The sequence below is a fragment of the Selaginella moellendorffii genome, unplaced genomic scaffold, assembly GCF_000143415.4.
Source record: "Selaginella moellendorffii unplaced genomic scaffold, v1.0 SELMOscaffold_36, whole genome shotgun sequence".
In the NCBI taxonomy this organism is placed as follows: Eukaryota; Viridiplantae; Streptophyta; class Lycopodiopsida; order Selaginellales; family Selaginellaceae; genus Selaginella; species Selaginella moellendorffii.
Window position 1 is genome coordinate 499160 of NW_003314297.1, and position 24738 is coordinate 523897.

The 24738-nt window shown below is 47.3% G+C and overlaps 7 protein-coding genes across 13 annotated transcripts; 4 read left to right on the forward strand and 3 right to left on the reverse strand.

The window, feature by feature from the left end:
* Nucleotides 1-2: 2 nt before the first annotated feature.
* On the reverse strand, nucleotides 3-3356 carry LOC9653199 (extensin). 4 transcript variants are annotated; one of them, XM_002978137.2, is made up of 10 exons: nucleotides 3283-3356; nucleotides 2875-3035; nucleotides 2673-2773; nucleotides 2552-2624; nucleotides 2425-2456; nucleotides 2282-2372; nucleotides 2119-2230; nucleotides 1634-2059; nucleotides 1443-1551; nucleotides 1153-1353 (listed from the first exon to the last, which is right to left on the reverse strand). In XM_002978137.2, exons 2-8 carry the CDS (start codon nucleotides 3000-3002, stop codon nucleotides 1865-1867), a joined length of 732 nt encoding a protein of 243 aa, XP_002978183.2. In that variant the 5' UTR covers nucleotides 3003-3035; nucleotides 3283-3356; the 3' UTR covers nucleotides 1153-1353; nucleotides 1443-1551; nucleotides 1634-1864. The 4 variants fall into 4 exon arrangements, with proteins under 4 accessions (XP_024538816.1, XP_002978183.2, XP_024538815.1 ...); XM_024683047.1 differs by having other exon boundaries at nucleotides 1429-1551; XM_024683050.1 differs by lacking the exon at nucleotides 3283-3356 and having other exon boundaries at nucleotides 2673-2768; nucleotides 2875-2959.
* A 295-nt stretch (nucleotides 3357-3651) lies between these two features.
* On the forward strand, nucleotides 3652-5229 carry LOC112349125. Its single transcript, XM_024682915.1, has 7 exons — nucleotides 3652-3811; nucleotides 3987-4038; nucleotides 4130-4253; nucleotides 4302-4399; nucleotides 4460-4834; nucleotides 4935-4998; nucleotides 5048-5229. Exons 1-7 carry the CDS (start codon nucleotides 3652-3654, stop codon nucleotides 5144-5146), a joined length of 972 nt encoding a protein of 323 aa, XP_024538683.1. The 3' UTR covers nucleotides 5147-5229.
* Nucleotides 5230-6951: 1722 nt separating this feature from the next.
* Nucleotides 6952-9758, reverse strand: LOC9653201. Its single transcript, XM_024683135.1, has 5 exons — nucleotides 9656-9758; nucleotides 9479-9566; nucleotides 9346-9416; nucleotides 8731-9263; nucleotides 6952-8673 (listed from the first exon to the last, which is right to left on the reverse strand). The coding sequence occupies exons 1-5, from the start codon at nucleotides 9750-9752 to the stop codon at nucleotides 7015-7017; spliced, it is 2448 nt and encodes an 815-aa protein (XP_024538903.1). The 5' UTR covers nucleotides 9753-9758; the 3' UTR covers nucleotides 6952-7014.
* A 53-nt stretch (nucleotides 9759-9811) lies between these two features.
* LOC9653202 lies at nucleotides 9812-12130 on the forward strand. Its single transcript, XM_002977964.2, has 12 exons — nucleotides 9812-9930; nucleotides 10149-10229; nucleotides 10278-10403; nucleotides 10462-10524; nucleotides 10585-10709; nucleotides 10765-10834; nucleotides 11060-11266; nucleotides 11317-11397; nucleotides 11459-11581; nucleotides 11658-11720; nucleotides 11772-11887; nucleotides 11952-12130. The coding sequence occupies exons 1-12, from the start codon at nucleotides 9829-9831 to the stop codon at nucleotides 12115-12117; spliced, it is 1323 nt and encodes a 440-aa protein (XP_002978010.2). The 5' UTR covers nucleotides 9812-9828; the 3' UTR covers nucleotides 12118-12130.
* Nucleotides 12131-12678: 548 nt separating this feature from the next.
* Nucleotides 12679-15010, forward strand: LOC9657843 (cytochrome P450 703A2). The gene is made up of 2 exons (XM_002977965.2): nucleotides 12679-13932; nucleotides 14270-15010. Exons 1-2 carry the CDS (start codon nucleotides 12940-12942, stop codon nucleotides 14900-14902), a joined length of 1626 nt encoding a protein of 541 aa, XP_002978011.1. The 5' UTR covers nucleotides 12679-12939; the 3' UTR covers nucleotides 14903-15010.
* A 93-nt stretch (nucleotides 15011-15103) lies between these two features.
* On the reverse strand, nucleotides 15104-15550 carry LOC9657844 (small nuclear ribonucleoprotein E). The gene has a single exon (XM_002978140.2). It carries the CDS (start codon nucleotides 15492-15494, stop codon nucleotides 15228-15230), a length of 267 nt encoding a protein of 88 aa, XP_002978186.1. The 5' UTR covers nucleotides 15495-15550; the 3' UTR covers nucleotides 15104-15227.
* Nucleotides 15542-19569, forward strand: LOC9653203. Of its 4 annotated transcripts, none has more exons than XM_024683070.1 (8): nucleotides 16682-16777; nucleotides 16855-17573; nucleotides 17644-17721; nucleotides 17794-18079; nucleotides 18134-18345; nucleotides 18397-18430; nucleotides 18496-19211; nucleotides 19269-19569. In XM_024683070.1, the coding sequence occupies exons 4-8, from the start codon at nucleotides 17806-17808 to the stop codon at nucleotides 19548-19550; spliced, it is 1518 nt and encodes a 505-aa protein (XP_024538838.1). In that variant the 5' UTR covers nucleotides 16682-16777; nucleotides 16855-17573; nucleotides 17644-17721; nucleotides 17794-17805; the 3' UTR covers nucleotides 19551-19569. The 4 variants fall into 4 exon arrangements, 3 of the variants coding, with proteins under 3 accessions (XP_024538838.1, XP_024538839.1, XP_024538840.1); XM_024683071.1 differs by having other exon boundaries at nucleotides 17805-18079; XR_002993302.1 differs by lacking the exons at nucleotides 17644-17721; nucleotides 17794-18079; nucleotides 18134-18345; ... (1 more) ...; nucleotides 18496-19211; nucleotides 19269-19569 and adding exons at nucleotides 15542-15770; nucleotides 15825-15963; nucleotides 16040-16232; nucleotides 16288-16398; nucleotides 16462-16524 and having other exon boundaries at nucleotides 16581-16777; nucleotides 16855-17302.
* The last annotated feature ends 5169 nt before the right edge of the window (nucleotides 19570-24738 follow it).

The following is a 24738-nucleotide window of genomic DNA, read 5'->3' on the forward strand; positions in this document are numbered from 1 at the left end:
CATGTTCTTCAATATTTGTTTCTAATAAAAAGTTTAATAGCTCTTCCAATGTACAAGATCAGGACAAGAAAGGAGAAAACCAAAGAAAAAGGAAAAGAAACCAGAGCAACGCTTGTTGCGCATTTCCGCCTGGCTTGGAACAAATATTATTTTCTCTCCGCTCTTCCCACAGAGCAGCATTCCTATGTCGGTGAAACAAAGAAGCACTTGAGCCATGAAGAAGATTAACCAAACGTCCTAGTAAGAACCTTGAAAGAGCTTGCTACATTGCTTTCACTTCGCTCGCGCTAGTAGCCCGACGACGGAGGCGGAGGAGCCTTGTACACCGGAGAAGGAGTCGGAGGCTTGTAAACCGGAGTGGGAGGCTTGTAGACGGGAGAAGGCGTGGGAGGCTTGTAAACCGGAGCTGGAGTGGAAGGAACCGTGGGAGGCTTGTAAACCGGAGCTGGAGTGGAAGGAACCGTGGGAGGCTTGTAAACCGGAGCTGGAGTGGAAGGAACCGTGGGAGGAGCCTTGTACTCTGGAGCCGGGTACGAGTAAGATGGAGGAGACTTATACTCTGGAGCCGGGTACGAGTAAGATGGAGGAGACTTATACTCTGGAGCCGGGTACGAGTAAGATGGAGGAGACTTGTACTCTGGAGTGGGATAAGAATAAGATGGAGGGGACTTGTACTCTGGAGCCGGGTAAGAATAAGATGGCGGCTTATACCCTGGACTTGGATGCGAAAAGTATGGGAATGGAGGAAGCGGCGGGAAGTGGAGCCAGTCGAGCGTCTTCTGCTCTTCCAGGGGTCTCGCAGCAGAAACAGTTAGTCCACATGAGGAGATTCCAAGGATTACCAGGACCGCTAGCAGCAGAGGAGACGAGCGCTCTCCCATTGCGAAGAAACGAGCGTGAGAGTGTGCCCGCGTCCCGAAACCTTCACTCCTCCTCCTCCTCTTGTGCAGATATCTAGAGCTCGCCCTGTGGCCCAGGATATATAAACCGAAAGCCGCCTGGATGGTAATTAAGCTCGTTTAATGAACTTTCGTGAGCGCCGCTGTATTGCAAAGCACGACCGCCGTAAACCTCGAGAGCGATGGAGTGCAGCTGGAAAGCGAGAAGAAACGAGGCAACCATGTCAGAAACGAAACCAAAGATGGGCCTGCATGCCACTGGAATGTGTGCGGTAACTTTGCACCTACTGGCGCTAATGGACGACCAGTTAGCCGAGAGGACATAAAGTCCGATTGGCTGGCGCCACGCAGAGGACAATTCCCTGGCGCCGTGTATGTGGATCCGCATAAAGGATGTGGACCCAAGGATGAATTCTCTTGCAGTCCATCAATACCCCGTTCTTCATGGATTGATCTGCACCATAGAACACATTTGGTTGTTAGTCATTCTGGCACAAGTAGACGAAGCTTGGTGTCATGTCTCAACTACCGTTAAAAACTCACAGCGTTTATGCACTGGAAAGCGCCCCAGCAATCCATCCATCCAGCAAAGATAACTGGAACATCAAAACAAATTGCTTACACCCCTTGTTCTTGGTCTTTCCTATTGGCCCTGCAAGAGAGTGAATGCAACCGTCAGCTCAACTCACTTCACATGGAGGAAAAGAGGATAAATTAAAAGAGTGAGAACCAACCAGAGTCAGTAGCAACAGCGGCAGCACTCCGAAGTAGTAAACTCATATTCCTTACCGGCGGAATACGGGCAATCCAAGGAAAGAAGCACCGTCAGACCAGGCAGTATTATTTACAACCGTAACCATAGTTTTCACAGTGTCTCACAAATGCCTGTGATGAAATGAGCTCCACGCAATCACACAGCATTAGATGACAGCATATATAGACGGATTGAAAGAGACGGTACTCCCTTAAGCAGTTTGAAAATCTCCAAACTCGTCCTCGCATTCACTTACAGTGTTCTCTAGGCTACTTGCTTTAGTATCATCTTTTGTCAGAGATTCTGAAGGGCCCAGTGGAAAAGATGGCCAACCAGTTGGAGCCTCGGAGGATTTCAGAGATTGCGCATCCGTGAATGTGGACTTTCCTGCAGCTTCGCCGCTCGGCTATACATGACACCCGATTAGTTACAAGAAACAGACAAAAATATTCTAAGCATGTTTACCTTTTTCAAAGACAAGCGGATCGTTTCGCCGCTCTTCAAACTGTAATCAACCGCGGGCTTGGTCTGGTATTCTTGTTCCAATTCTTCCGCTTGCTTCTTCTTGTTCAAGTAGCTATACCATGTTAAAGAAACCGGCAGAATTGTCTACGTAAAGAAAGGATACTTCACATGATCATAAAGAGCAGCTTCGAAATCGTAGGCTTGTGGCCTCTCTCTGAATCCTATCCCGATGAACGCGTGCCGAGACTTCCCACCTACATGCCAGTACAAATAGTCAGCTGTCTCCTTCACACAGCTGCACTTAACTGGAGTTGTCCTCTATCCGCAGCACAAAGTACCTGTAATGACACAAAAGCTAGAACACAATGAAACAAAAAGAAAAAGAAACACTCTAAGAAGTATGCTTATGTCGTCATTGTAACTTCTAACAAACCTGCTGCTGTCGATGACACGCTCAATAGGCAAAGGCTCGTCCTTGCGCACGGACGCCTGTGCATAGAGTTCTCCTACAAACACACGCCGCATTAGTTGTGTTTCAAGTAAAGCGCTTCCACCTGAAGTTTTATCTTCCAGTCTTATGGTGCACTCTTCACCCTTGCTGCAAATTTTCATAGCTCCTTCCCAAGCCCACTTGTTGACATCCCACTCGTCTGCTCTGCAGAGAGAGAGATTTTTTATTTTATTTTTTTAAAACAGGAGTTGGAAAAGTACGTGATAGTTTTAAGCAAAAGAAGGAAATGGTAAAATGCTATTCACCTGTAAGAAGCAGCGGATCGTCTCGGAGGTATCAAGTAGACATAGCATTCCTTGGCGTGAAAAAGAACGAGCTCGGTATTCTCAACCAAATCGTCAGCCGGTTCTAAAGTAGTTACGTCCTTCGGCATTTTAATTCTTCCAGCAAGATCACAGCCAAGCCACTGCAATCATAAAGAAAGATGTCACAATGCCAAACACACCACGCAGCAGCGTCATATAGCTTCTACTAATTCTCTCCTTTCCAGCGAATTCTCTACAAAACCTCTAGGTTCTACTTCCAGAGGCCCGAAATCGTGGAACAGCGAATTTTTGCGTGGATCAAGCGCAAGAAGCATTTCTAAGCTGTGGCGCTCGGATCACACGAAATTCTAAGCTGCACAGCCCGATGGGAATGGCCAGATTGCTTACCACGCGCGCCCAACCCTCGCTCTCTCTGTTTTTAGGGCTCCTCGAGGCACTTTTCCTCTTTTATGACCTTACACCTTTTTCCCTCGCAAAGCTCATTTGTAACAGATTATTTTAGGGTTCTAGGCTGTAGTTTTGGCGATTGAGGACGGCGATGTGAGGTAAGATCACCGATCCCAGCCACAGCTTGCCATCGCGCTCCTCCACCTCGCTGACGTGCTTCACGACCTTGCCCTCTCGATCTTCCAGGATTTCGAGGAGCTCCCCCTGGGCGCTGTAGCGCGCGACCATGCCGTAAGATCTTCCCATAAGGTAGTAGAACGTGTACTCAAGAGGGATTGGAATGCGCAGCAGGAGCGTCTTGAGCCGAGGATGGCTGGCCAGGAATTCCATCCGGCTGCTTCGACTGTACATTGCGACCCAAAACTCGCCCCTTTCGTTGAGCCGGACGTTGTCTGGATTGCCCGGAAGCGTCGTAAAGACATCCGTGGTTCCAGCTTTTGGGCCTTTGAGCCAGTAGCGAAGCAATCTGGTAAGATACATCGCGTAAGCAATCTTCTCCTTTTCTATAGCTTCCACTTCTTCTTTTTTTTTCTACCTTGCAGTGATGGATTCCGCTATCAAGATGAAGGAGCTATCGTTGTTCACCGCGATTCCATTTGGAAACCGGAGCTTGTCGAGCACCACGATGGTTTTCTTTGACTGAGGATCATACCTCAGTAAACGGCCAGTGTTATCCCCCTCGAGCACTGAAACAAGGTACTGTCTGCGCTTTTTTTTTCTCGCGCTTTAAAGAGAGAAGAAATAAGAGAGCTTTGTTACCTTCTTTGATATCTCGTGCTTGTATCAGTGAAATATACGAAGCCTTTGTCATCAAAGTCGACATCGTTGGCGAACTTGATCTTCTGGCCATTTACTTCGTTGGCCAGGACCTGTGCCTGGCCTCCCTCCGAACCAACGACCATCAAACCCATGTAGGCATCGGCAATGTAGAGCTTTGACGAGCTTTTGTTGAATCTCAGGCCCAGTGGACGTCCACATATGTGTTCCTGCTTGAAGTACACGATCGGGGGATTCCGGGGATCGCACTCTCTGGTCCTGTTTCAATCCATCATCAGAGGTAAAAAGTGATAGAGAAACCTTTTCTCGTCTTTCTTCTCCCACACGTACCTATTCGCAGACGTCGTTGCAAACTCCCTCCAGCCAACTTCGGAGCCTTGCCACAGAAGCACACGTCCGTCACTCACGCCAGTGTATGGGCCTCGTCCTTTGGAATCAAAGGCAATGCTCTCGGGTCCCAGGAACTCATTCTCGAACCGCAGCATAGCTCCCAGCAGCCGGTTGCTCGGATCCTTGAGCATGGTGGCGGCATTTTGGACTGGCGGCTCCACATACTTTGCCTGAAAGCTGGGGATCTGCCTCACGAAGCTGAGACGCAGCGGGTCCATTGCGACGATCACGACGAGCAAGCCGCACAAAGCCCGGCATGTTACGAGCGTGTTTCTCTGGAGCTTCTCAACAGCCATCTACTGTCAGCTTACACACGCAGACCTCGGTGAGGCGATATGCTTCGAAACTCGGTGAGTTTTTCTCACGGTTTTTTCGTTTTTCGTTTTTGGATTTCCACTTTTCGCGTGTGTTTTTCGGCCTTGCAGGCTGCAAGAAGACAGCCGGCATCTTTTCATGCGAAAAGATGGTGGGCAATTTTACAATCACACGGTGGGTGGTTCATTCTTTTTGCACTGTCTGACATGAGGAACATATCCAGGTACTTGTTTATGGCCCCAACCAAGATCCCGCGAGAGCTCTGGTGGACCTACTATACAAAATCTCTTCTCTTCTGTTTTCTCCAGGGACACGATTTTGACCAGTAGGTACTTTTCGCAACACGTCTTTGCTTCGAAACCCGCTGCTAGAACTCGAAATAAAAACGATTCATAAGCTGAGTAACCTTGCATGCGGAGTCTCGCTGCTGATCTCGAGACAACGTGACGGTAGAGTAGAGCACTTACAAGAATTACTTACAATTTAAGAAAATTGAAATCCCTCGGAGTCCAGAACATGAGAAAATAAAACAACATATAACGTGCAGTGATGTTTAGAAAATCGGCTATGGCTGACGAAACAGTTGACTTTACAAGTCTGGCTCTCTCTCTCTCTCACAAAGGTAATTAATAACATATAATTTGTCATTTTCAGCAAGGAAATTCATCCGAAAGTGTTGATGAAGCCTGCATGCTTTCACTTCGAACTCTCCAATATGCCGCCCAAACTTCCTGGGGTCTGAATGCTGGTCGTGTCTGCATGAAGCATATCCTCCACAAACTGGCATGTCCTGCATCACAACGATGTCCCTCTGAAGCAGCGAAATCCACAGCCGTAGAATCCCAGCTCCTGGAATCCAATCTTACTTGGCAGCCATGTTTTAAATCCTTTGGCGCCCAACTAGATACATAGGAGACTGAATGTTTTCCATTAAAAACAATCCACCAGATTGTTGTATTTTGCAAGGATATAGAAGTAACAAAGTCTACATAATTGGAGAAGTAATCCAAAGCTGTTCTTTAAGTAGGGTTCTATTGCAGGAGAGCTTGTATGGGCCATGCAGCTTTATTTTAAGTGCTTCTGACTGGTATGTTATTTCACTTTAGAAAACCACTGAGCTTGACTTCTTTGATCAAAATAGATTTTTATCGTACAAGTCAAGCTTTTGGTGTGTTCAAGTGAATTAGCATACAAGGAGAACACACTGAGATATGGGCCATACAAGCTCTCTTGTGAGAGAGATATATACCCGTACAACAACTCTGGACTACTTTACAATCATGTAGATTTTTTTGCTTCCAGATAGATATTGCATACCAGTCTAACTCACCAAGATTAAAAGCTCACCATGACACCAGGATTCCCCAAACACATATGTGGCAAGCATTACGTTCGAGCACATTATATCTTGTTAATGAATCTTCTGAAAGCCTTGCAGGGATTCCCTCTAGACCACTTTGTGTTAAGGCACTGCATTCCAGGTTTCTGCTTTGGGAATATGCTGCGAGCTTGGCATTATCCATAAAACGGGCATAGAATTGATTCAATCAAGCCCAGCTCCATATTATATACACTTTCAATATCAAATCCCAGGAGAAGGGGATAAAGCGAGTAGTCTTTGTTCACATCTAAGATCTTAAGCTTGCAGTGAAGCCCTTGAGATCCCTGATGTATAGCTTGTTCAGATTCATCAGTTAAAATTTATCAAAATGAGTGTATTGAGCATAAAATACTACAATATTCTTTTGTTAATTTTATATTATCAGTTTTCTCCAAAGTGCATTGCATAGCAAAAGGTGCTAAGACAAGAGTCCCTTACATAATTTGTTCTTACAATATATATAATTCCTGATGCTTCATGTTTCTTTACTAACGCCCAACATAGTTATTTCTTCTTGGTATGTTCTTGTTCTTGTTTTTCTTTTATATTCAGGAAGTTCATACGTTTGAACCCGTTTGGGAGTGGATGCGTAACTCCCCAATGTAAAAATCACTACGGTCAGTTTGTCTCGGCTTGCGAAGCTGCATTGCCGATCTGTTGTGCCGCGCAGATTCTCATTGTGTGCTTTGATCTTGCAGGAATATCACAAATCGCAAGGGCTGGGGCGAAATATTTCGACCCAGAGGTAGTAGATCCACTCTGTTTGATTTGTAGTTTTGGGTGTACTATGCTCTATAAACAAAAACTCTTCAAAAGTCCTCTCTAACCGGCTCTGGACGAACATCCAGCAGCCGCACAGGCTTGGTCATGTCCAACACTTTGCGATGATCCTCGCCGAAAATCTCCGCCGCGTTCTTCTCCGAGACCTCCACCACGAGCTGCGGGCCTCCCCTCGCCGGGTACACCACTCTCGTGTTCTCGCCACTGCTCTCCGCCGCCGGGTACGTTAGCATGAGCCGGATATATCCAGCCGACCATGGAACGCTGCTCGAGCTTCTCACGAACTCCTCGAACGCCTGCCTCTTGGCCTGCTGGATCCCAGCGTCCTTTCTCGGCGGATCGCCCCTCCAGGCCGTGTAGGCCGCCTCTGGATCCGTGCAGTGCATCGCCCCCGCGTAAGATCTCGTCCTGTGCTTGTACTTCACGTAAACTCCAGAGCCGATCGTTCGCCCGTCACGGAAGCGCACGAAGAAGAATGCGTCGGGGCCGGCCATGCCCTCGCAGATGAGGAGTGGAGCTCTCGACTCGTCCGGCTGGCTCATGAACTCCAACAGCCCCGCGTTGATGCTTCCGGCCTGGACCCAGGGGCCGGTCGCCTTCTCGGCGTTGACGATGCTAGCCGGCTGCTGGAAGATCTCCGGGAGCTCCACGCCTTTGAAGAGAGCGTGCTGGTGTAGCGGGGTGGCGCCATCGAAGAGCTTCACCAGGTCGTCGAAGAGGTGCATCTCCCACAGCCTGCCTTTGCCTTGGACGAGCGACGAGACTCTGAGCTCCTGGAGCAGCTCCGCGTCGGCGCTGAAGTGCTTGTGGAGGACTTTGACGATGAGCGGCTCGTCGATCTGTGCCGAGACCATCACCCCGGGGGCGGCCAGGCACTCTCCCGTGGCCGGGTCGTCGACTGGAATGGTTTGCATGCGCGCGAAGCCGAGGTAGACCATTTTCATCTCTTTCACCGTGATGGCCTGGAAGGTGTCACCCCACCACGCGAACGCCCTGTAGACGTTCCTCACCAGATCGTAAGTAGTCCTGTCGATAACTCTCATCTCCTTGAGCACGTAGGCGTGGGTGTGCCTCGCATCGATCTTCTCTAGCGCGTGAGTCTCGTAGTCCCGGATGCAGTTCTCCACTGACTTGTACGTCGTCGGCTTCGAGTTTGGATCCAGGCCACCGAGAAGCCCCTCGACGCAGTTGACCAGCGGCCGCATCCTTCCGCTCCAGGTCCACAGCAGAGCCCGGCACTCCTCCACTGTGACTTGCATGAACGTGTCCAGGTATGCCTTTAGTTGCATCTCGTTCTCCCATACCGAGAAGTCGGCAAACTTGACGGTTGGAGTCTGCTTGAGAGGTCCCAGGAGGCTCGTCTTGTCCTCGAGCATCTCCAGGCCCGAGCCGCAGATCACCAGCTCGTGTCCCTTGAGAGTTTCGCTTGGAAAGAGCATTGCCTTCACCATCGGGTAGTAAATGGAGATGGGAACCAGGTGGCTCTTTCGCAGAGGGAAAACGTTGGGCCGGCAATGGAAGAGGACGTGAGCTTCTTCGAGCACGACTCTGAGCTTGGGAACCCCGTACTGGAGGTGTGCCCAGACTTTGTCAATCTGACGGGTCATGTCGTCGTTCTCGTATTCCCCGCACAATACTGCCGTGAGCTCTCGGAAGATATCCATCCCAGTCATTCGAGGTCCTTCCACCTACAAAAAAACAAGCTCTTAGACAGAAACAAGGAAGACAAACAAAGTCTAGCTTGCCTGAAGCTGGAGAAAGATATAAGGATTAAACCCTGGAACACGCAGCCGGAAGATATAGTCGAGGACCAGCATTCTTCCCAGCAGCAACGCGCGTGCGTGTTGCTCGGCTATGACGTCCCGCTTTGGAACGTCGTAAACGTCGTCCATAAGAACTTGCATCATACGTTGGCAGTAGACTGTGTCGCCCGACCCCCGGTTAACTTCGCTCTCCGCCGTGTAGTAGAATCCATACTCGTTGGAGAGAAGCTCAAACATGCACCGTGTTTTTCCACAGCCGGGAGCTCCCAAAACCATCACGAACTTGTCCTCTGTCTCTCGCAGCAGCTGCTCAATTCTCTGTGTCTCGGGCTTGCGGTTCTCGAGGCCCTGCCACTGTAGAAGCGGCCTTCCTCTTGCCTCTGGCAATGGCAACTTAGCTCGCTGGTGCCGATAGGTTCTTAGGCCGGATTTTCCCTGAGCAAACCTTGCAATAAATTCGGCGATGGTCATGTTGTTATTAAGTTTGGTGTCGAGGTATTTTTTCCATGGCTCATCTGCAAGGGAGAACAAGACAGAATGAATCTCGCAAAACCAGGAAAAACAACACAAACTTCGAGAACTAGAACGAAAGTGTACCAGTTCTTAGATCATAGTCGGGAGGGCGGATTTTTTTTACTTTGACGGACCCAGGAAAGGCTTCAGCGTACCTGGAACAAGCAAAACCATCAATCGATCCTTCACGAATAAAAGCCAAAACAAATTATTTCACTTCGCCTGGAACGATCCACCCTCGACTGCTCGAGCGGCTGGCCCGGAGTAGAATCGCCGCTGCCTGCGACCCCAGGGATAGGGATATGCTGCCCAAAAAATCCACACACACGCTCGATTCAGACCAATGCGCGACCGAAATCCCGAAATGCAGGCTCAAATCGATCGAAGAACGCACCTGTTTTCGCCATTCGACCGGGCGGAGTGGAATGGAGCGATGGCGGCGAGCCGCCGAGCCAGGGCTTGAGGAGAATGGCCATCTTCGCCTGCGCCATGGATAAACCCTGCCAAAAACCCTAGCTCTTTGAGTAGTATATTCGCTTCTTATCTCATTGGAGGGTTTCCTTTAGCATGGAGGAGGAGCGCTCGCCTCCTCCTTTGAAGAACTGCTATTGGGTTCTTCGCCATGGTCGCAGCGTGCCAAACGAGATTGGTCTCATCGTTTCTCACAAGGTACTTCCCTCGATCCATAGCTACAAGTCAAGGTAGTGAGAAGAAATGGTCAAAAGAAAAAATTCGCTGCCTCGTTACTTTGGAGTATAGATCAAGGCATGGATCTAAACTTACTTGGATTGCGAAAAAAATCATAGATCATGCTTTCAACTTAGCGATGGTGTATAGTTTTATTTTCTCCAATTTTCACTTTCCAACTTGATTGATTTTGATTGTAGAGCAATGGGACATTACCTCAGCATGGCCTCGCCGAGGGGGGATTCGTTCAAGCCAAGGCTGCTGGCGAGATCTTTGTTAAGGTACCGATTCTTCTCAAGAGAAAAACGCCCCTGAGAAAACTTTTGTAGCAACTCGAAGAGCACGGCAGCTTTAAGAACGTCGCCATTTACTCTTCGCCCTTCACGCGGACCATGGAGACTGCAAACTGCGTAGCTGAAGTTCTCAAGCATGCATACGAAAATTTGGAGATCAGAGTAAGTCCTTTGCATTTCCTTGTTTGTAAGACAAAGAAGAATTCTCTCGTTGATTCAGGTCTTGGATGAGCTGCGTGAGAGGTACTTCGGGCCAGCTCTAGAGCTGCAGTCTCATCTTCACGTAGAAAGTTTGCTGTTTTTTTTTTCTCGCTCTGTCTTTAAGCTCCATTTACCATGACAGTATCCCGAGATCTGGGAAATCGATGCGCGAAACCCACTCGTTGGCCCCGAAGGTGGTGAAAGCGTAGCCGATGTTGCAAAGCGAGTAGCCGCAGTGATTCCTCAGCTCGAGTTACAACACGAAGGGTAGGCAAAACATGAAGTCTTTATTTCACTTTCGATGGAGCTTTTGCTGTTGCAGTTATGCTATATTGCTTGTAAGTCATGGTGACACACTCCAGATCCTTCAAACTATAACAAAGGCCGCGGAGGTAAGCAGGATCAAAACGGACAGTGAGGAATACGTCTCCATTCTTTCCCAGCATCGAAAGTTTGCACTGCTCACTGGAGAACTTAGACGGCTTGCATGACTATTCTTTTATTTTTATTTTTATTTTTCTCACACACAAACATTGAAACACTTGATAAAAACTTTAAGCTTTATTTTCATTTTTTCTTTCTTTTCTTACAAACTTTTCTCTGCTTGTTTTTGGCAGAAATCAAATGTCCTTTGGAGTATTCCAAGCACAAAGGGCCGGCAGACTTTGTCTTTGTGTGTTGGATTATCTCTTCTAACATTAATTTGTTGCAAAGTCTTTGTCTTTGTTAAAGCTATGGAGCTTCCCGATCTTCACAACAAGTATTGGGTGCTCAGGCATGGACGAAGCGTTCCCAACGAGTTGGATCTAATCGTCTCACACGAGGTTCGCTCGCTCTCGAAGCTTTATCATTTTCTCACCAGTGGTTTTACCAGGCTAATGGAGTTCTGCCTGGGTATGGGCTTGCTCCTCAGGGCCTTGTGCAAGCAAGAAACGCTGGCAAAATCTTCGTCAAGGTGATGATGGATATCAGCTCTCGAATTAAGTTGTCCTTTTTTCATTCTTTCTTCCTGACAGGAACTCAAGAAATTTAGTCTAGACAATGTCTGGATCTATTCTTCCCCGTTTAGCCGCACGATCCAAACATCTGAGTGCGTTTTGGAAGCGGTGGATGCAAGCTTTGAGAATACACGGATTCATGTAAGGCATAGATTTTCTCTTTTTCACTTTCCTATTGTTTGAACTTTAAAGTATAAAAACTTTTCTTGTCATTCAGGTTCTTAGTGAGCTTAGGGAGCGATACTTTGGGCCATTCTATGAACTAAAGTCGCGCTTGGAGGTACTTATCTTTGTTTTATCTCAAAGTATAGATGCATTTTTCTTGTTTCAGTACTCTCACGACGATAGAAAGGATCCCTTTGTTGGGCCTGAAGGCGGTGAAAGTGTCATGGACGTGTACGAGAGAGTGCTCAAAGCAATTCATGAAATCGAGCGACAAACGCACGGGTAAGGAAAAAAATCATTGCCGCAAGTTTTGTGTAGTGATTTTGCTAAAATTTTGAACTTCCAGGTCTGCTGTTTTGATTGTTGGCCATGGTGATGTTCTTCAAATCCTCCAGGCAGTAGTGGACTACAGGAGCTCAAAAAAGCTCAGAACATATGAAGAACTTGCCAGTAGCTTGTCCAAACACAAGAGATTTGAGCTTTCTAATGGCGAGCTTAGAGAGCTCAATTAGTCATTTTATGTTTTATATTTTTCCGCTTTCTAACTAAATATTAGTTTTTTATTCAAATAGACATGTGCCATAAAGCGAGAAATAGTTATTGAATTGACACAAACTTCGCATCTCCCAACCATTCAATCGAAAGATCCTGTGGAACAAACGTAGATACAGTCTAACAACCTCAAGGATTCACTAACCTCTAACAAAGAACAATTACCACAAAGCACAACCAATGACTGTGCGGCACGTGGATAAGAATGCCACGCCACCATGCCAGTCAGTAGTGCCACGTGATTTGCTGACGTGTGTAGTGAGTCAGAGCCAGCTACCGTACCAACGCAGTAACGAGCGTCAGATCGCCCTGCCATCGCATATAAATACGTTGGCATACCTTCACATTCACACGCTCCCGCTCCCTCACAGAAAACCACACGTCTCGCCGTCACGCCCTCGCGAGTGAGGGGCCAAAGATTCTCCTCCTGGTTTCTCCCAGTTGAGAATATCCGATCTATCAGCGATGTAATGAAAGCAAAGGGGTGGTGTGGTGGTGTGGTGGTGTGGAGCATTTAAAAACCTAAGCATTGTTTTTTCTTTCTTGCTGGGGCTGTGCTCTCTTTTTTCACGGCCAAGCCGGAGGAGCTCTGGCATTCTTTGACTTGATCGACTTTTTTCAATGCAGCGCCGCTAGATCATCGAGACGTCGCGAGGGAGAGCTAAAAAAATAAGGGAAGATCCAGGTTTCTTGTCTCCATTCTCAGCGGTGTTCTTGATGATCACTTAAGAGTGCCCATTCCGCAATCCAGATAGATAGAGCAGTAGAGGTCCTACCCTGTGATGGATTCATCGGTATTCCAAGCGATTGTGGCGGCCTTCTTTCTATCCCTCTCGCTCATCCACTTCCTCTTCTTTAGACCGATCAGGCCGGGAGCCAAGAGCAATGTAGATCCAGGCGTGAAAGGGAGGGATCGTCGCCAGCGATTGCATCTCCCCCCGGGTCCCAAACCATGGCCAGTCATCGGCAATCTCCTCCAGATCGGCCCCTTCCCCCACAAGAGCATGATGGAATTCACGCGCCGCCACGGCCCGCTCGTCTATCTCAAGCTGGGCGTGGTCCCCACGATCGTGACCGACAGCCCCGCGATCATCCGCGACATCCTCATCAAGCAAGATCACATCTTCGCGTCGCGGCCGGAGAACATCGCGTGCCAGTACTTCACGTACAATGGCCGCGACATCGCCTTCGCCCCGTACGGCCAGCACTGGCGGGCAATGCGTAAGATTTGCACGCTGGAGCTCCTCTCGCCGCGGAAGATCGCCTCCTTCCGCGACGGCCGCTGCCAGGAGCTCAATCTCATGGTGGAGAGCGTCTTCCAGGATCTCGGGAGGGAGGACGGATCATCGCCCACGACGCACAAGATCAATCTCCGCGACAAATTCGCGAGCTTGTCCTGCAACATCCTCACGCGGATGCTCCTGGGCAAGCGGCACTTCGGCCCGGGCGCCGCCGGGCCCGAGGACGCCGCCGAGCACAAGCAGATGATCTACGAGGGCTTCGCGCTGGTGAACGCGTTCAATGTGGCCGACTACCTCCCCTTCCTGCGCGCGTTTGATCTGCAGGGCCACGAGAGGAAGATGCGGCGGATCATGCAGCGCACGGACGAGGTCTACGACGAGATCATCGAGGAGCATCGCCAGAAGCTCGCCAAGAACAGCGGGCGATCTTGCCAGGAACAGCAGGGGGCCAGCTTCGTGGATGTTTTGCTGTCGGTGCCTGGCGCCAATGGCGAGAAGCAGCTGTCCACGACGACCATCAAGGCGATCATGATTGTAAGTGCCCACCACCTTTTTGCTTGCTGGCTTGCTTGCTTTCCTCTCGTGTTTGGGTCTTGCAGCATTTGCCGTCTAGCGGCATTTGCTGCCGATGCAACTTACCGTCGCTCGTGTGGAACGTCTTTGCTTGAAAAACTGCGGTTAACAATCTAGTGAATGCCGTTGTTAGTTGGTGAATAGGTGCTTACCCTAAAAGGCCCTTTTCCTGCTTTTTCTCTGGTCAAACATGGGTTAACTGTTGTGCTTGTGGCATATGCCCTTAAAGGACATTTGCTACTTTCTCGGGCGGCGAGTTAATGCGTTCTTTTCTGCTTCTTTTCGCTGGTTTTTCCAGGACATGCTCTCGGCGGGAACAGACACCTCGTCCGTGATCAGCGAGTGGGCGATGGCCGAGCTGGCACGGCACCCGCGAGAGATGGCCAAGGTCCGCGAAGAACTCGACGCGGCGGTGGGCGTTGACCGGCCCGTTGACGAGTCGGACGTGGTCAACCTCAACTATCTCAAGGCGGTGGTGAAGGAGATCTTCCGGCTCCACCCGGTGGGCGCGTTCCTTATCCCGCATTTCTCCACTGAGGACACGCGGATCGGCGGCTACGACATCCCCAAGAACACGCGCATCCTCGTCAACACGTACTCGCTTGGGAGGAGCCGATCGGTGTGGGGCGACGACGTGCATCTCTTCCGCCCCGATCGCTTCCTCGCCTCGCCGGGCGATCTCTCGTCCCAGATCGTGGAGCTCATGGACTCGGAGTGCCGGGTGGTGCCGTTTGGGGCCGGGCGGAGGAGCTGCCCCGGCGCGTCGCTGGGGTCGTGCATGGTGGTGATGGGGCTGGCGAGATTGATCCAGAGGTTCGATTGGAGCGCACCGCCAGGGGAGGAGATTGATGTGAGCGAGCGAGTGGGATTCACGGTGCTGGACAAGCCGCTGGAGCTCGTCGCCAAGCCGAGGGAGTGCGTAAATTTCTAGCTCAACTCAAGGTGGATCGATCTTTGGTTCTTCTTCGATTTCTTGCCGCAAGGGCGATCGTGGATTCTTTCATTTCGTCATGTAGGATCAATTCTCTCATTGTTTGCAGAGGCTTTGCTTTTATCTAGTCCAAGGCCGTGAATGAAAGAAGACCCCAGTCAACGTCTTTGACTGGGCGGGACTAGAAAGTCAACTCAACTAGAATGCGTGAAACCTCTTTGAGCTGCTAGAGCCATGGTAAACGAGATACAAAGACACTCGCCAAGAACAAGAGCGAAAAATAAAGCCCATCTTGGAACTTCTCTCAGAGATTTTTTTTCTGCTACTACTTGCCGGTGTTCATCATGAGCGTGATGTTATCGCCCTTGAGGAGGATCCGGCCCAGCGGCTTGCGGGACTTCTTCTTGAGCGAGATCTCGTAGGCGTCGTCCAGTACCAGATTCATGTACTCGTCAAACCCTATGATCCGGCCCTCGATTCTCAAATCCTTCTGCTCAAACAGCCACACCTGGATCGTCGCCTTGCTCTGCAGGAACCGGAAGATGAGATTGATGGGCTGGGTCATGATCCGCTGGACTTTGGAGGTCGCCATGGCTGCCGCGCGCGCTTCTCCTCCGCCTTGCCGAGAGCCCTAAAATAAATCTGCAAGAATCCTAATTTCTTCTGGTTATTTGGGCAATGGCGGCAGCGGGGCGCCTGGCGGTGGGATGCGCCGTCGCGTGGCGGAAATCCGTGGCGCCACGGAATGGATTTCGATCGAGATTGAATGCGGGCGTATTCCGGCAGCAGCAGCAGCGAGGATTTCAAGTGATAACGGCAGCTAGACGGCTGTTCACGGAGCTGAAGAAGATACGGGAGGAAGCCGATGGTGAGATTGCGTGGTATGCGGTTCTTGCCTCCTGATTTTCTTGTTTCCTCGCAGCTGGCCCCGTGGAATTCGATTCCAATCTCAGCATTGTCTTGTATCCCGATCCCAAGCTCCGCGCGAGGAACATCCGCATCAACTCCTTTGATGATAACCTCAAGAAGCTTGTCGATGAGATGCTGGACGTGATGTACAGGTATGTTCTTCCCGAATTTCATCGCTGCCAAACGCTGGCATGCTTTGTTTTCTTGTCTTCTTTTCTTTTTTGCCAGGACAGATGGAGTAGGCTTGTCCGCTCCACAGGTAGGCGTCAATGCCAGGCTCATGGTCTTTAATCCCGAGGGTGAAAGAGGCAAAGGCAAAGAGTACGTTTTCGTGAATCCAATGATTGTCAAGTTTGGGAAAGAGCGAGAAGCTGATAGAGAAGGATGCCTATCTTTTTACAGCGCTCAAGCCGATGTCGAGGTACTATTCCTTTGTACTTGAGATTCTCTTTTATGGTTTATGTCTTTGTTCCCAGAGACCGATATCGATCCGAGTCGAAGCTCAAGATATCAACGGGAAGAAATTCGGTACCACCTTCAGGGGCTGGACTGCTCGAATTTTCCAACATGAGTATGATCACCTGGAGGTAAGGTCTCGTTTGGTTTCTTCTGTGCAGACATCAAGGTGGCCGTGGTATTTGTTCGCACAGGGTGTCCTCTACATCGACCGGATGACTCCAAAAGCATTGAACTCCATTGGAAAAGAACTTTTGGTACTGTTGCCTGTATAGATTCCATTGTTGTATGTTCTCTCACGGCTTTGTTGCAGAATCTGGAAGAGGAGTTTGAGAAGAGAACTGGGACGCCTCGTCCCGAGTCGGTTAAAGACAAACTGTTAAGCTCAGTAGCGTCTTGAAATGCAAAGTGTTTGTTCTGGAAAGGTGCTCGGTTCGATTACGTTCTTTGCGCTCCGTTTGAACTTACCGGAAATTTCGGCTGGCGCTGAAGATGGAATCTAATCGAGCGGTGAGCGCCTTGCTTATATTTCCATCGTAGAGAGTTGAACCTTTTCTCTTTTCTTTTCTTGTGTGTTATTTTTTCAGAGTTGCTGTCGACGATCCCGCGCCACACGAGCTACCATCTGGCCAGATGGCTGACCTTCAAATCATCCTGGTTGACGTAGAATCAGGGCACTGACTACCTCCAAAGTGGTGAAGATGGCCCGAAATAAGTGTGAAGAACGAAGCGAGAAACATTGGCCCATTAGGCGGTGCGTGGCGTAGCCCAAGGAGGAGCTCTTGTTTTCCTGGAGTTCTTTTGTCTCCAATAACGCAGCAGACACAAGGAAGTTCCGAATTTTCTGGGAGGAGTCCCGCAGAGCTGTGAAGGGAGACATCGGCTCGTGACGTTCTCGGGCAGCTTCTCCACCAGATTTCGGTCAGATTATCGCTCAGAACTTTGTCTCAGGGAGAGAGAATCTGGAAGTCATCTCTCAGCCTCAGGCATTAACACCTTTGGGACGACTTAAAAAATCTCAAGTACTTGTCGTCACTCGGGTTCAATTCACGCAAAGTACTCGAGGAACGCTACGGCAGAAAATAAGTGCGGGCGAGAAAGCGGAGGATGCGTATCCCGGCAGGCGACAAGGAGGCAAAAACGCGGATACATCCGGAAAAGCAGGTGTCTCAGCATGGGGAGCCAGCAGCCGAAATCCAAACGCAACGACAGAGGTGGCAACAGCAGATATGAGATGATCGAGTACAGGAGACGACGGCCAGGAGGCTGACACGAAGGAGATCGGCGTGGAAGGACAACATCCGAGGTAGTGTTTGTTTTGACGAAAATGACTAGGGGCCTAATTTTGTGTTTTTGACAACAAAAACGTGCTGCAGGATACGTGCAGGACTAGTTAGCAGCCAGCTCGCATTGACTGAATTTTCCAAACACATTCCTCTTTGTAAGGAGTTGTGGTAAGTCGGAATTTCATGTTTTAAAGCTATCCTCTTATTCTTCTCTTCGCTCTTGAACTTTCCCATCGTGAGGCTCCTTTCAGGATGAGCGGGATTGTCGCAGATGATAGCAGCTACCTTGTAACACACTATACGAGCGTGTGGTCGTACCTGTGGCCTCACATCTCTCATTCTTTGGAAGTCGGGAGCGTGAACTTGGATTGGAGAGCGAGATGTTCTCTGTTTATGCTCCGGAGCGTGAGGTCTGTCTCTCAACCGCTGAAGCACTTTGGAAGATGGACGGAGAAGGCAATTAACCTGTGTGCAGCCAATGGAGGAATTCTCAGGACCTTGTATACACTTTCGATAGATCCACAGGGTAAATAGAATTGATTTCACGGTGTTGACTTTTGATTGTGTTGTTGTTCTCCAGCGCTTGTTGATCTTGCCGAGGACTCGGAGAGCTACCTGACTTTCAACGGCCACATGGAACCAAGAACCAGCCTCCTCCAAGCCCCTTTGTCTCAGCGTCTTTGTCTTTCATGTCCAGACTCCAAAGCGGTAGCAGATGTTTGTGCTATGGCGTCTAAGGTTGCGTATGAGAGCCCGAAGTTCATCGAATTTGTCGTGAATCAGAATTGGAAGGTAAGTCCAAGCCTTGCACAACCTCTGACTCCATCAGCTTCTCCTGTGCAGATGCATCTACTAGGAACTTACAACTGTTGGAACGGTAAGAGGTTATTTTTCTCGCTATCCAGTTTCATCTGACGTTGCTGTCTCTCTTTCATGCTACAGAGTTTCAGAAAAAAAACTCGACTCAAGCTTTCATCTTTGCCGACCGGGAAACTGATGCAGAAGCCATCGTTCTTGCCTTCCGGGGAACGGAAGCCTTCAATGCATACGACTGGTGCACAGACTTGGATTTCTCCTGGTACGAGCTGCCGCAGCTCGGCCGTGTCCATCTCGGATTCCTTGAAGCACTGGGCCTGGGCGACAGGAACAGGATGCAAAGCTTCCAGAGGTTGAAGCAGAACATCTACGAGAACTCGAGGACTCCGTTGCCACAGACTCCGACGTCTGGACTGCCGGACTTTGTCCTCAGCGACGAGACGAAGCTGCTTGCGTACGACCACATCAGCGCGGAGCTCATCACTATCCTACGGAACCACAGAAACGCAAAGCTCTACATCACCGGTCACAGCCTCGGCGGCGCTCTAGCGACTCTCTTCACCGCCATGCTCTTCTACAACCGGGAAGAGCATCGCATCTTTTACAACACCGAGGACGATGTTGCCAGGAGGCTCGCGGCGCTCTACACGTTTGGCCAGCCCCGTGTTGGAGACGAGAGCTTCGCGTCCTTCATGGACGCCAGCTTAAACAAGCCAACCATGAGGTACTTTAGAGTTGTCTACAATAACGACGTGGTAGCTCGAGTCCCCTTCGACAACTCTTTGTTTGGCTTCAAGCATTTCGGGAATTGCTGCTACTTCACTCACAACTACACCCTCCAGGTACTTTACTTCGAGACACTGCTCTCTGTGTAGGATCCATATTAACGTTCTGCACAGATCCTTCCGGACGAGCCATTTCCCAATTTCCTCTCCCCGGTTTACATGGTGCTGTCCCGGCTTTACGCGCTGTTCGAGCTCGTCCAGAGCTTCTTCATGAGCTATAGATATGGCGGGGAGTTTAGCGAGACGAGGTTGTCCACTGTGGCAAGGATTGCAGGCTTGCTCGTGCCTGGGATCGCCGGGCACAGCTTGGTGAATTACGTCAACTGCGTCCGGCTGGGTCCCGACCATCTCGATCCGGCGTGCCTGCAAAACTCTGAGTGGGATAAATCACAGTAATCATCGCAACTATTTCGTATTTTTGAACATAGAAAGGGATGGCAGGCTTCGAATCTGCGCTGGCAAGCCCACAGCCGCTTGGCACGTCCACCTTAGCTGCTGGTGTTAACTAATGTATTGTAAAATTAAGAACAAATAGAAAATAAATAAAATGAAATAAATAAAATGAATATGTGAGGGCTGGGTGTATGTCCAAGTGTATGGTTACAATGCCATATATTAATATTAATGGCTGTACATTAATATTAACATAGTAGCATTACATATTTATGCATGCATTTCCATATTCCATGCATTTACATTAGTGGAAATGTAGGGAAACTTTGATTGTCCATAGGATTTTTGTTTAAATCTAACTTTTGCATTATTTAAATTTTATTTTTCTTATAGCTTTCTGAATTTCTTCTTTTATGCTTTTTCCTTTTTATTCATCTTCATAGTAGAGTAGTAACTTCTTCCTCCTTTGACTCTGGAGCAATAATTGGTGTAGTTTCTTGATGTTATGCAATTGCAATTGAATAATTAAACTTAGTTGATAGTGGCATTTATAATGTGTGGTATAATTTTTCTTACTCTTACTACCAATCCTTACATCTAGTGAAAGTTTTTTAATGAGAATTCTAAAGATGATATATACCATTAGTTTAATCACTTTATAGTGATTATCACATATTATTCTTAGGATGATGTTTAATGTTTGCATGAGTTTACTACGTGTTTCCAAGGGACAGTATTATAGTGGTACCATGGTTTGGGTATAGCCACTCGTGTGGATTATAACATTCTCTTAGACATTTTTAAATGTGTATTTGGACATACTGATAATTGTGATGATACCTTCTAACAATTGCATTATCTTCATTAAGGGCTATTTGAGTTAATGATGCAATTTGACATTCGTTTTCAGAGCCTTTTGCTTTGTGCAAAATCAAATATATCGAAGTGGATCAAATTAAGAATATTGTGGCCAATTTTATCAAGATTTTGTAGGATTTATGCATGCACTTATTCTAACCACTCTTAATAATGTTTTTTGCCTAACACAACACTATGAGATTTTACTTCTTCCATTTTTAGATAGTCATGTTCTAATGGAGGTTGATGTTGTTGTTGCCAGAGTTTAAAAATAAAAGCAAAGATGTGGTTATGGTGTAACACATGTGATCATGGGATGAGATTTGGATATACTGTCACCGTAGATCCTTGGAACCTTGGGGGATAAATAGGGATAAAAATAGCCACTAAAGGCTCTCTTATCAAGCAATTGCCCTTTTTAAAGTTGGCTTAAGGGGAGAGAGATAAAGTGTGTTACATGTGGTATTAGAGCAAATGATATGGGTTCAATTCCCATTGATTAGTTAAAATATAATATACCTTTGAGCAATGTATATTTCTACCTTTAAAATTTGAAATCGTACATATTGGGCATCCATGCGTATGTCCTTCCTTTTGTGTGGAGTATCCATGGACAAAGGTATCCACCGTGGGACTGTAGTACAGGTGGATAACTAGTTACCTCACATGAATAGTTGGTCTATACAATGGAAGGATTGGTAGATTCAGTGTGGAAATGGAAGTGTTGATTCCCCTTGGTTTAGTAGGGGTTGTGAGTTAATAGTCAATGAGGATATTAAAATCTCTCAAGAGGGGGTGAGTGTAGTGCATATGATCATGGGATGAAATTTAGATATATTGTCATCGTGAATCTTTAAAACTTTGGGGGATAAAAATAGCTATTAAGGGCTCTTTCATTAAGCAATTACTCTTTTTTCAGTTGACTTAAGGAGAGAGAAATAAGGTGCATTACACATGGCTATGATGTCCATTATTAGGTGTGTGATAAAGTTAGTCACATATATCGGTGTTATTGACATTTTTTGGATTAGCATCCTCTATTTTCTAGATGGAGATTTTGGCATCAATAATGTCCTATTGGTACTATTGCAATGGAAAGTCTGAACACTGAGATGCTTCTGAGAAATACGAGTAATGGAAGTCCTTGCATAAATAAGTCAGTGACCTTTTCATCTTTCTTTCGGGAGTATTATCAAGAGGTTCACTCGGCACCAATTCATCCAGTATTTACTTTCCAAACTCATTTTTATTAGTTGATATAGGTTTAACCTTATCCTCTATTGCTTAGTCTGTTGCCACATGTTACCATCTATATATACATTGTGCGATAGAGCCAATTTTCATTCTTTATGGCAATAACCATACACATGCATAGTTGTGCATATGGGTGATCTTGAGTTTGAGTTAGTCATTGAGAATGATGCTAAATCAAGCTTTAACATCATCTTTGGTATAAATTAATTGCAATATAGTCATGATAAGTGTGACTTTGAGGCTTCTTCCCCTTATATCATACTTACTTATATTTCATCCATTCCTCTCACTTCTATTCTTCTTGGTTCCTTTATTTTTACCTCTGTTTCCATCACTTTTATCTTCCTATTACTTTTTCATATGTTTCCATTTTGTTCTTCTGTTCCTTCTTTAAATCCCTCTAATAGTTAGTTTTTATATTGTAGTGGTTGACTGTCTTATGAAGGAGTATGTCAATTTCTTCAAATTTGACCTGTCATCTGGAGCTAAAATTGCAACACATCATCTTAATCTAATTGAGGATACTCATTCAATCAAAATTTCTATTCATTGTCAGTTACCAAAAGAGATCAAGAGTTTATGTATAAACATTAACAAGATGTTGGAAAAGGGTGTTATCCGAAAGTTATAAAACCCTTGGGCATGTGAGCTTCATCTTGTGATGAAGCTTGATAGAAGTATTTATTTATACATGATTATTATCCATTAAATAAAGTGACTATCCCAGGTGTATACCCTCTTATTCACATTTCTGATTTCCTGGATTATTTGGGGAGAAGTTATTAAAGTAAGATCTTGCTTTTACGTACTGGCAAGTGCTAATAATTGAAGAGGATATGCCTAAAACTATTTTTAATACACTATAAGCTAGGGTTTTTGGGCTAATTGATATGCACATTTTCTATATTCCCTTTCCATATTCCAAGCACTCACAAACATGTTTATAAATTATAAATACAAGCTTAATCTAAATGAATAACAAGTGTTAGATGGTAGAATATCCTAGAATATCTAAGTATATTTTAAGTATATCCACTACTCACAAGTTTGCTTAAGCAAACCAATAAATATTAGCTAATAAAAAGAATACTTCATGCAAATTTGGATAATGTAGTAAATGTTTAACATGAGATTTAGCAGATACTTTTCTGTTTTTAGTGTTTTCGATGATGAAGCCTAAGTGCTTTTTGTTGAATGGGACTTTGAAAGATCTCCCAGTCGAGCACGAAGTAGTTGTTGCATATTTGCCTGCCCATCTCCACAACTTTGAGATGCTCGGGATGCTAAAGTGCTCTAGAGATCAGTAAATATGTCCCTTCAATACAAAGCTTGATAGCTTTATGAGCAATGCAGTTCAGCTCCTCTGCCATGAGAACTTGGACCAGCACCAGCAAATGGAAACCTCCAGGAGGAGTCCCATGGTCGTAGCTAGTGCCTCGGACGAGTCTATGTCAGAGACTCAGCTCTAAATTGTTGCTCGACACCGTGAACACCTGCGGGACCGACTGCTCATACAAGACCTTCATCAGCAGGCACAGCCCCACAGTCACGGCAAACATGACTCCAAAGTAAATCACCAGAGGCTTCGCCACCTTTGCCTCCAGATTCCCCAAGCACGGGTGGTGCGCCTGGAGAAAGAATATGATGAAGATGGTGTAGCACAAACCCAGCAGCATGAAGGATCTAACACCTCTGGAGCACAAAAGTTCTTGCATGATCATCCCTACCACCAGTGGAACAAAAGCATGCTCTTGGCGACTTCCAACGTTAATCCCCGTGTCCCTGAGGAAGAAGAGCGGGAGTGTTCTTTAGAGGAGGATCTGGAGCAGTTGAAAGCACGAGGATGGATCACCCTTTGCGAGAATGTTCCAAACCAGAACCATGGCTGTGCAGCGAGGTATGATTTCTGTATCCTGGCAAGTTTGGCGCCCATGCCAGGCCTGTCATATCAGCCAATTGAGGAGGAAACTCAGCGCCAGGCTCTTGAGCAGAGCGCCACCCACGAGCATCTTTCCTAAGAGCTTGTAGTGGACCCTGCACAGGACTGGATCATCACCCATATGTGTTTGTTATGCTACCTACAGGTTTGCTTAAGTAAATTGGCCAACAGCGATTGGGAGTGAGACAGAGGTGATGTTTGCGACTTGGAATGCCTCTCTCACTCTGTAGTATCCGAGCAGAACAACCGAGACCATCACTGTTAGGCGCCAACTTTGACCACGTGGTCAACGTCAGTCAAAGGGAGGCTCAAGGATATATTAAGGCATGTTAAGGTGAGGGACTTAACTTACCCTAGGGCTCACAGTGGAGTGGCGGCGTAGTGGAGCTTTTGAGGTAGTTCAGGGGTGGTTGGGTGGTGAGGAACCTCAAGAGGTGGTATAGCATAGTTTAGGGTGACCAGATCTTTGTCTTTTTTGCACCGGATCATAACATTGGTATCAGAGTTCTTGGCTACTAGGGGAATTCCAAATGCAGAGGCTTTAGTGGCTATTCTAATGGTTTTGCGTGATGAAGGTCTTTGATGGTGGAATTGGCTTGAGGAGTCTCGTGTTGCGGATAAGAAACCATCAGTGTCTACCATGGATGAGTTTGAGGCTGCTTTTCGTTTATGTTTTGCCCCTCATTACGATATGGAGAATGCTCATACAGAACTTCAACATTTCTAGCAAGGGAAAATGACACTTGGGGACTATATTGAGAAGCTTACTCACTTGATTAGTCGTGTTCCAATGAAGGATCCAGATCAGAACAAATCCTACTTCATTGATGGCCTATATAGTGAGAGTATGTGGCAACACTTATGTCATTCTCAGCCTACAAAAAGTTTGGAGGAGCTCTTTGATGCGGCTCGTCGACTTGACAATGACAAGCACAAGTCTTGCAAGCGTTCGCGGAGTCCTTCTATCAAGAATCGTCGTGATGATTGCCGTGGACACAAGGATGGGAACAAGCATCACAAGTTGAAGTCGGTGGTGACTACTTCGGATGCAAAGGGGTCCAAGAAAGTTCTTTGTGAAGAATTATAGACAGAGTTGTCATCATTGTGGCGAACTTGGACACTACAAGGCTGATTGTCTAT

Bases quoted from the DNA above. Each gene is read 5' to 3' on its own strand.
- LOC9653199 (XM_002978137.2), bottom strand. From the start codon at position 3,002: ATGCCGAAGGACGTAACTACTTTAGAACCGGCTGACGATTTGGTTGAG. The intron at 2,774-2,874 runs GTGAATAGCATT...CTCTCTCTGCAG, and splicing joins CGATCCGCTGCTTCTTACAG to AGCAGACGAGTGGGATGTCA. The intron at 2,231-2,281 runs GTATCCTTTCTT...AACATGGTATAG, and splicing joins GCTCTTTATGATCATGTGAA to CTACTTGAACAAGAAGAAGC.
- LOC112349125 (XM_024682915.1), top strand. From the start codon at position 3,652: ATGGCTGGCCAGGAATTCCATCCGGCTGCTTCGACTGTACATTGCGAC. The intron at 3,812-3,986 runs GTAAGATACATC...TCTTTGACTGAG, and splicing joins GCCAGTAGCGAAGCAATCTG to GATCATACCTCAGTAAACGG. The intron at 4,835-4,934 runs GTGAGGCGATAT...TCGGCCTTGCAG, and splicing joins GCTTACACACGCAGACCTCG to GCTGCAAGAAGACAGCCGGC.
- LOC9653201 (XM_024683135.1), bottom strand. From the start codon at position 9,752: ATGGCGCAGGCGAAGATGGCCATTCTCCTCAAGCCCTGGCTCGGCGGC. The intron at 9,417-9,478 runs GTGAAATAATTT...TGCTTGTTCCAG, and splicing joins GGTGGATCGTTCCAGGCGAA to GTACGCTGAAGCCTTTCCTG. The intron at 8,674-8,730 runs GCAAGCTAGACT...GTTTTTTTGTAG, and splicing joins ATATCTTTCTCCAGCTTCAG to GTGGAAGGACCTCGAATGAC.
- LOC9653202 (XM_002977964.2), top strand. From the start codon at position 9,829: ATGGAGGAGGAGCGCTCGCCTCCTCCTTTGAAGAACTGCTATTGGGTT. The intron at 11,398-11,458 runs GTGATGATGGAT...TCTTCCTGACAG, and splicing joins CTGGCAAAATCTTCGTCAAG to GAACTCAAGAAATTTAGTCT. The intron at 11,888-11,951 runs GTAAGGAAAAAA...TTGAACTTCCAG, and splicing joins ATCGAGCGACAAACGCACGG to GTCTGCTGTTTTGATTGTTG.
- LOC9657843 (XM_002977965.2), top strand. From the start codon at position 12,940: ATGGATTCATCGGTATTCCAAGCGATTGTGGCGGCCTTCTTTCTATCC. The intron at 13,933-14,269 runs GTAAGTGCCCAC...TGGTTTTTCCAG, and splicing joins CCATCAAGGCGATCATGATT to GACATGCTCTCGGCGGGAAC.
- LOC9657844 (XM_002978140.2), bottom strand. From the start codon at position 15,494: ATGGCGACCTCCAAAGTCCAGCGGATCATGACCCAGCCCATCAATCTC.
- LOC9653203 (XM_024683070.1), top strand. From the start codon at position 17,806: ATGAGCGGGATTGTCGCAGATGATAGCAGCTACCTTGTAACACACTAT. The intron at 18,080-18,133 runs GTAAATAGAATT...GTTGTTCTCCAG, and splicing joins ACTTTCGATAGATCCACAGG to CGCTTGTTGATCTTGCCGAG. The intron at 18,346-18,396 runs GTAAGTCCAAGC...TCTCCTGTGCAG, and splicing joins TCGTGAATCAGAATTGGAAG to ATGCATCTACTAGGAACTTA.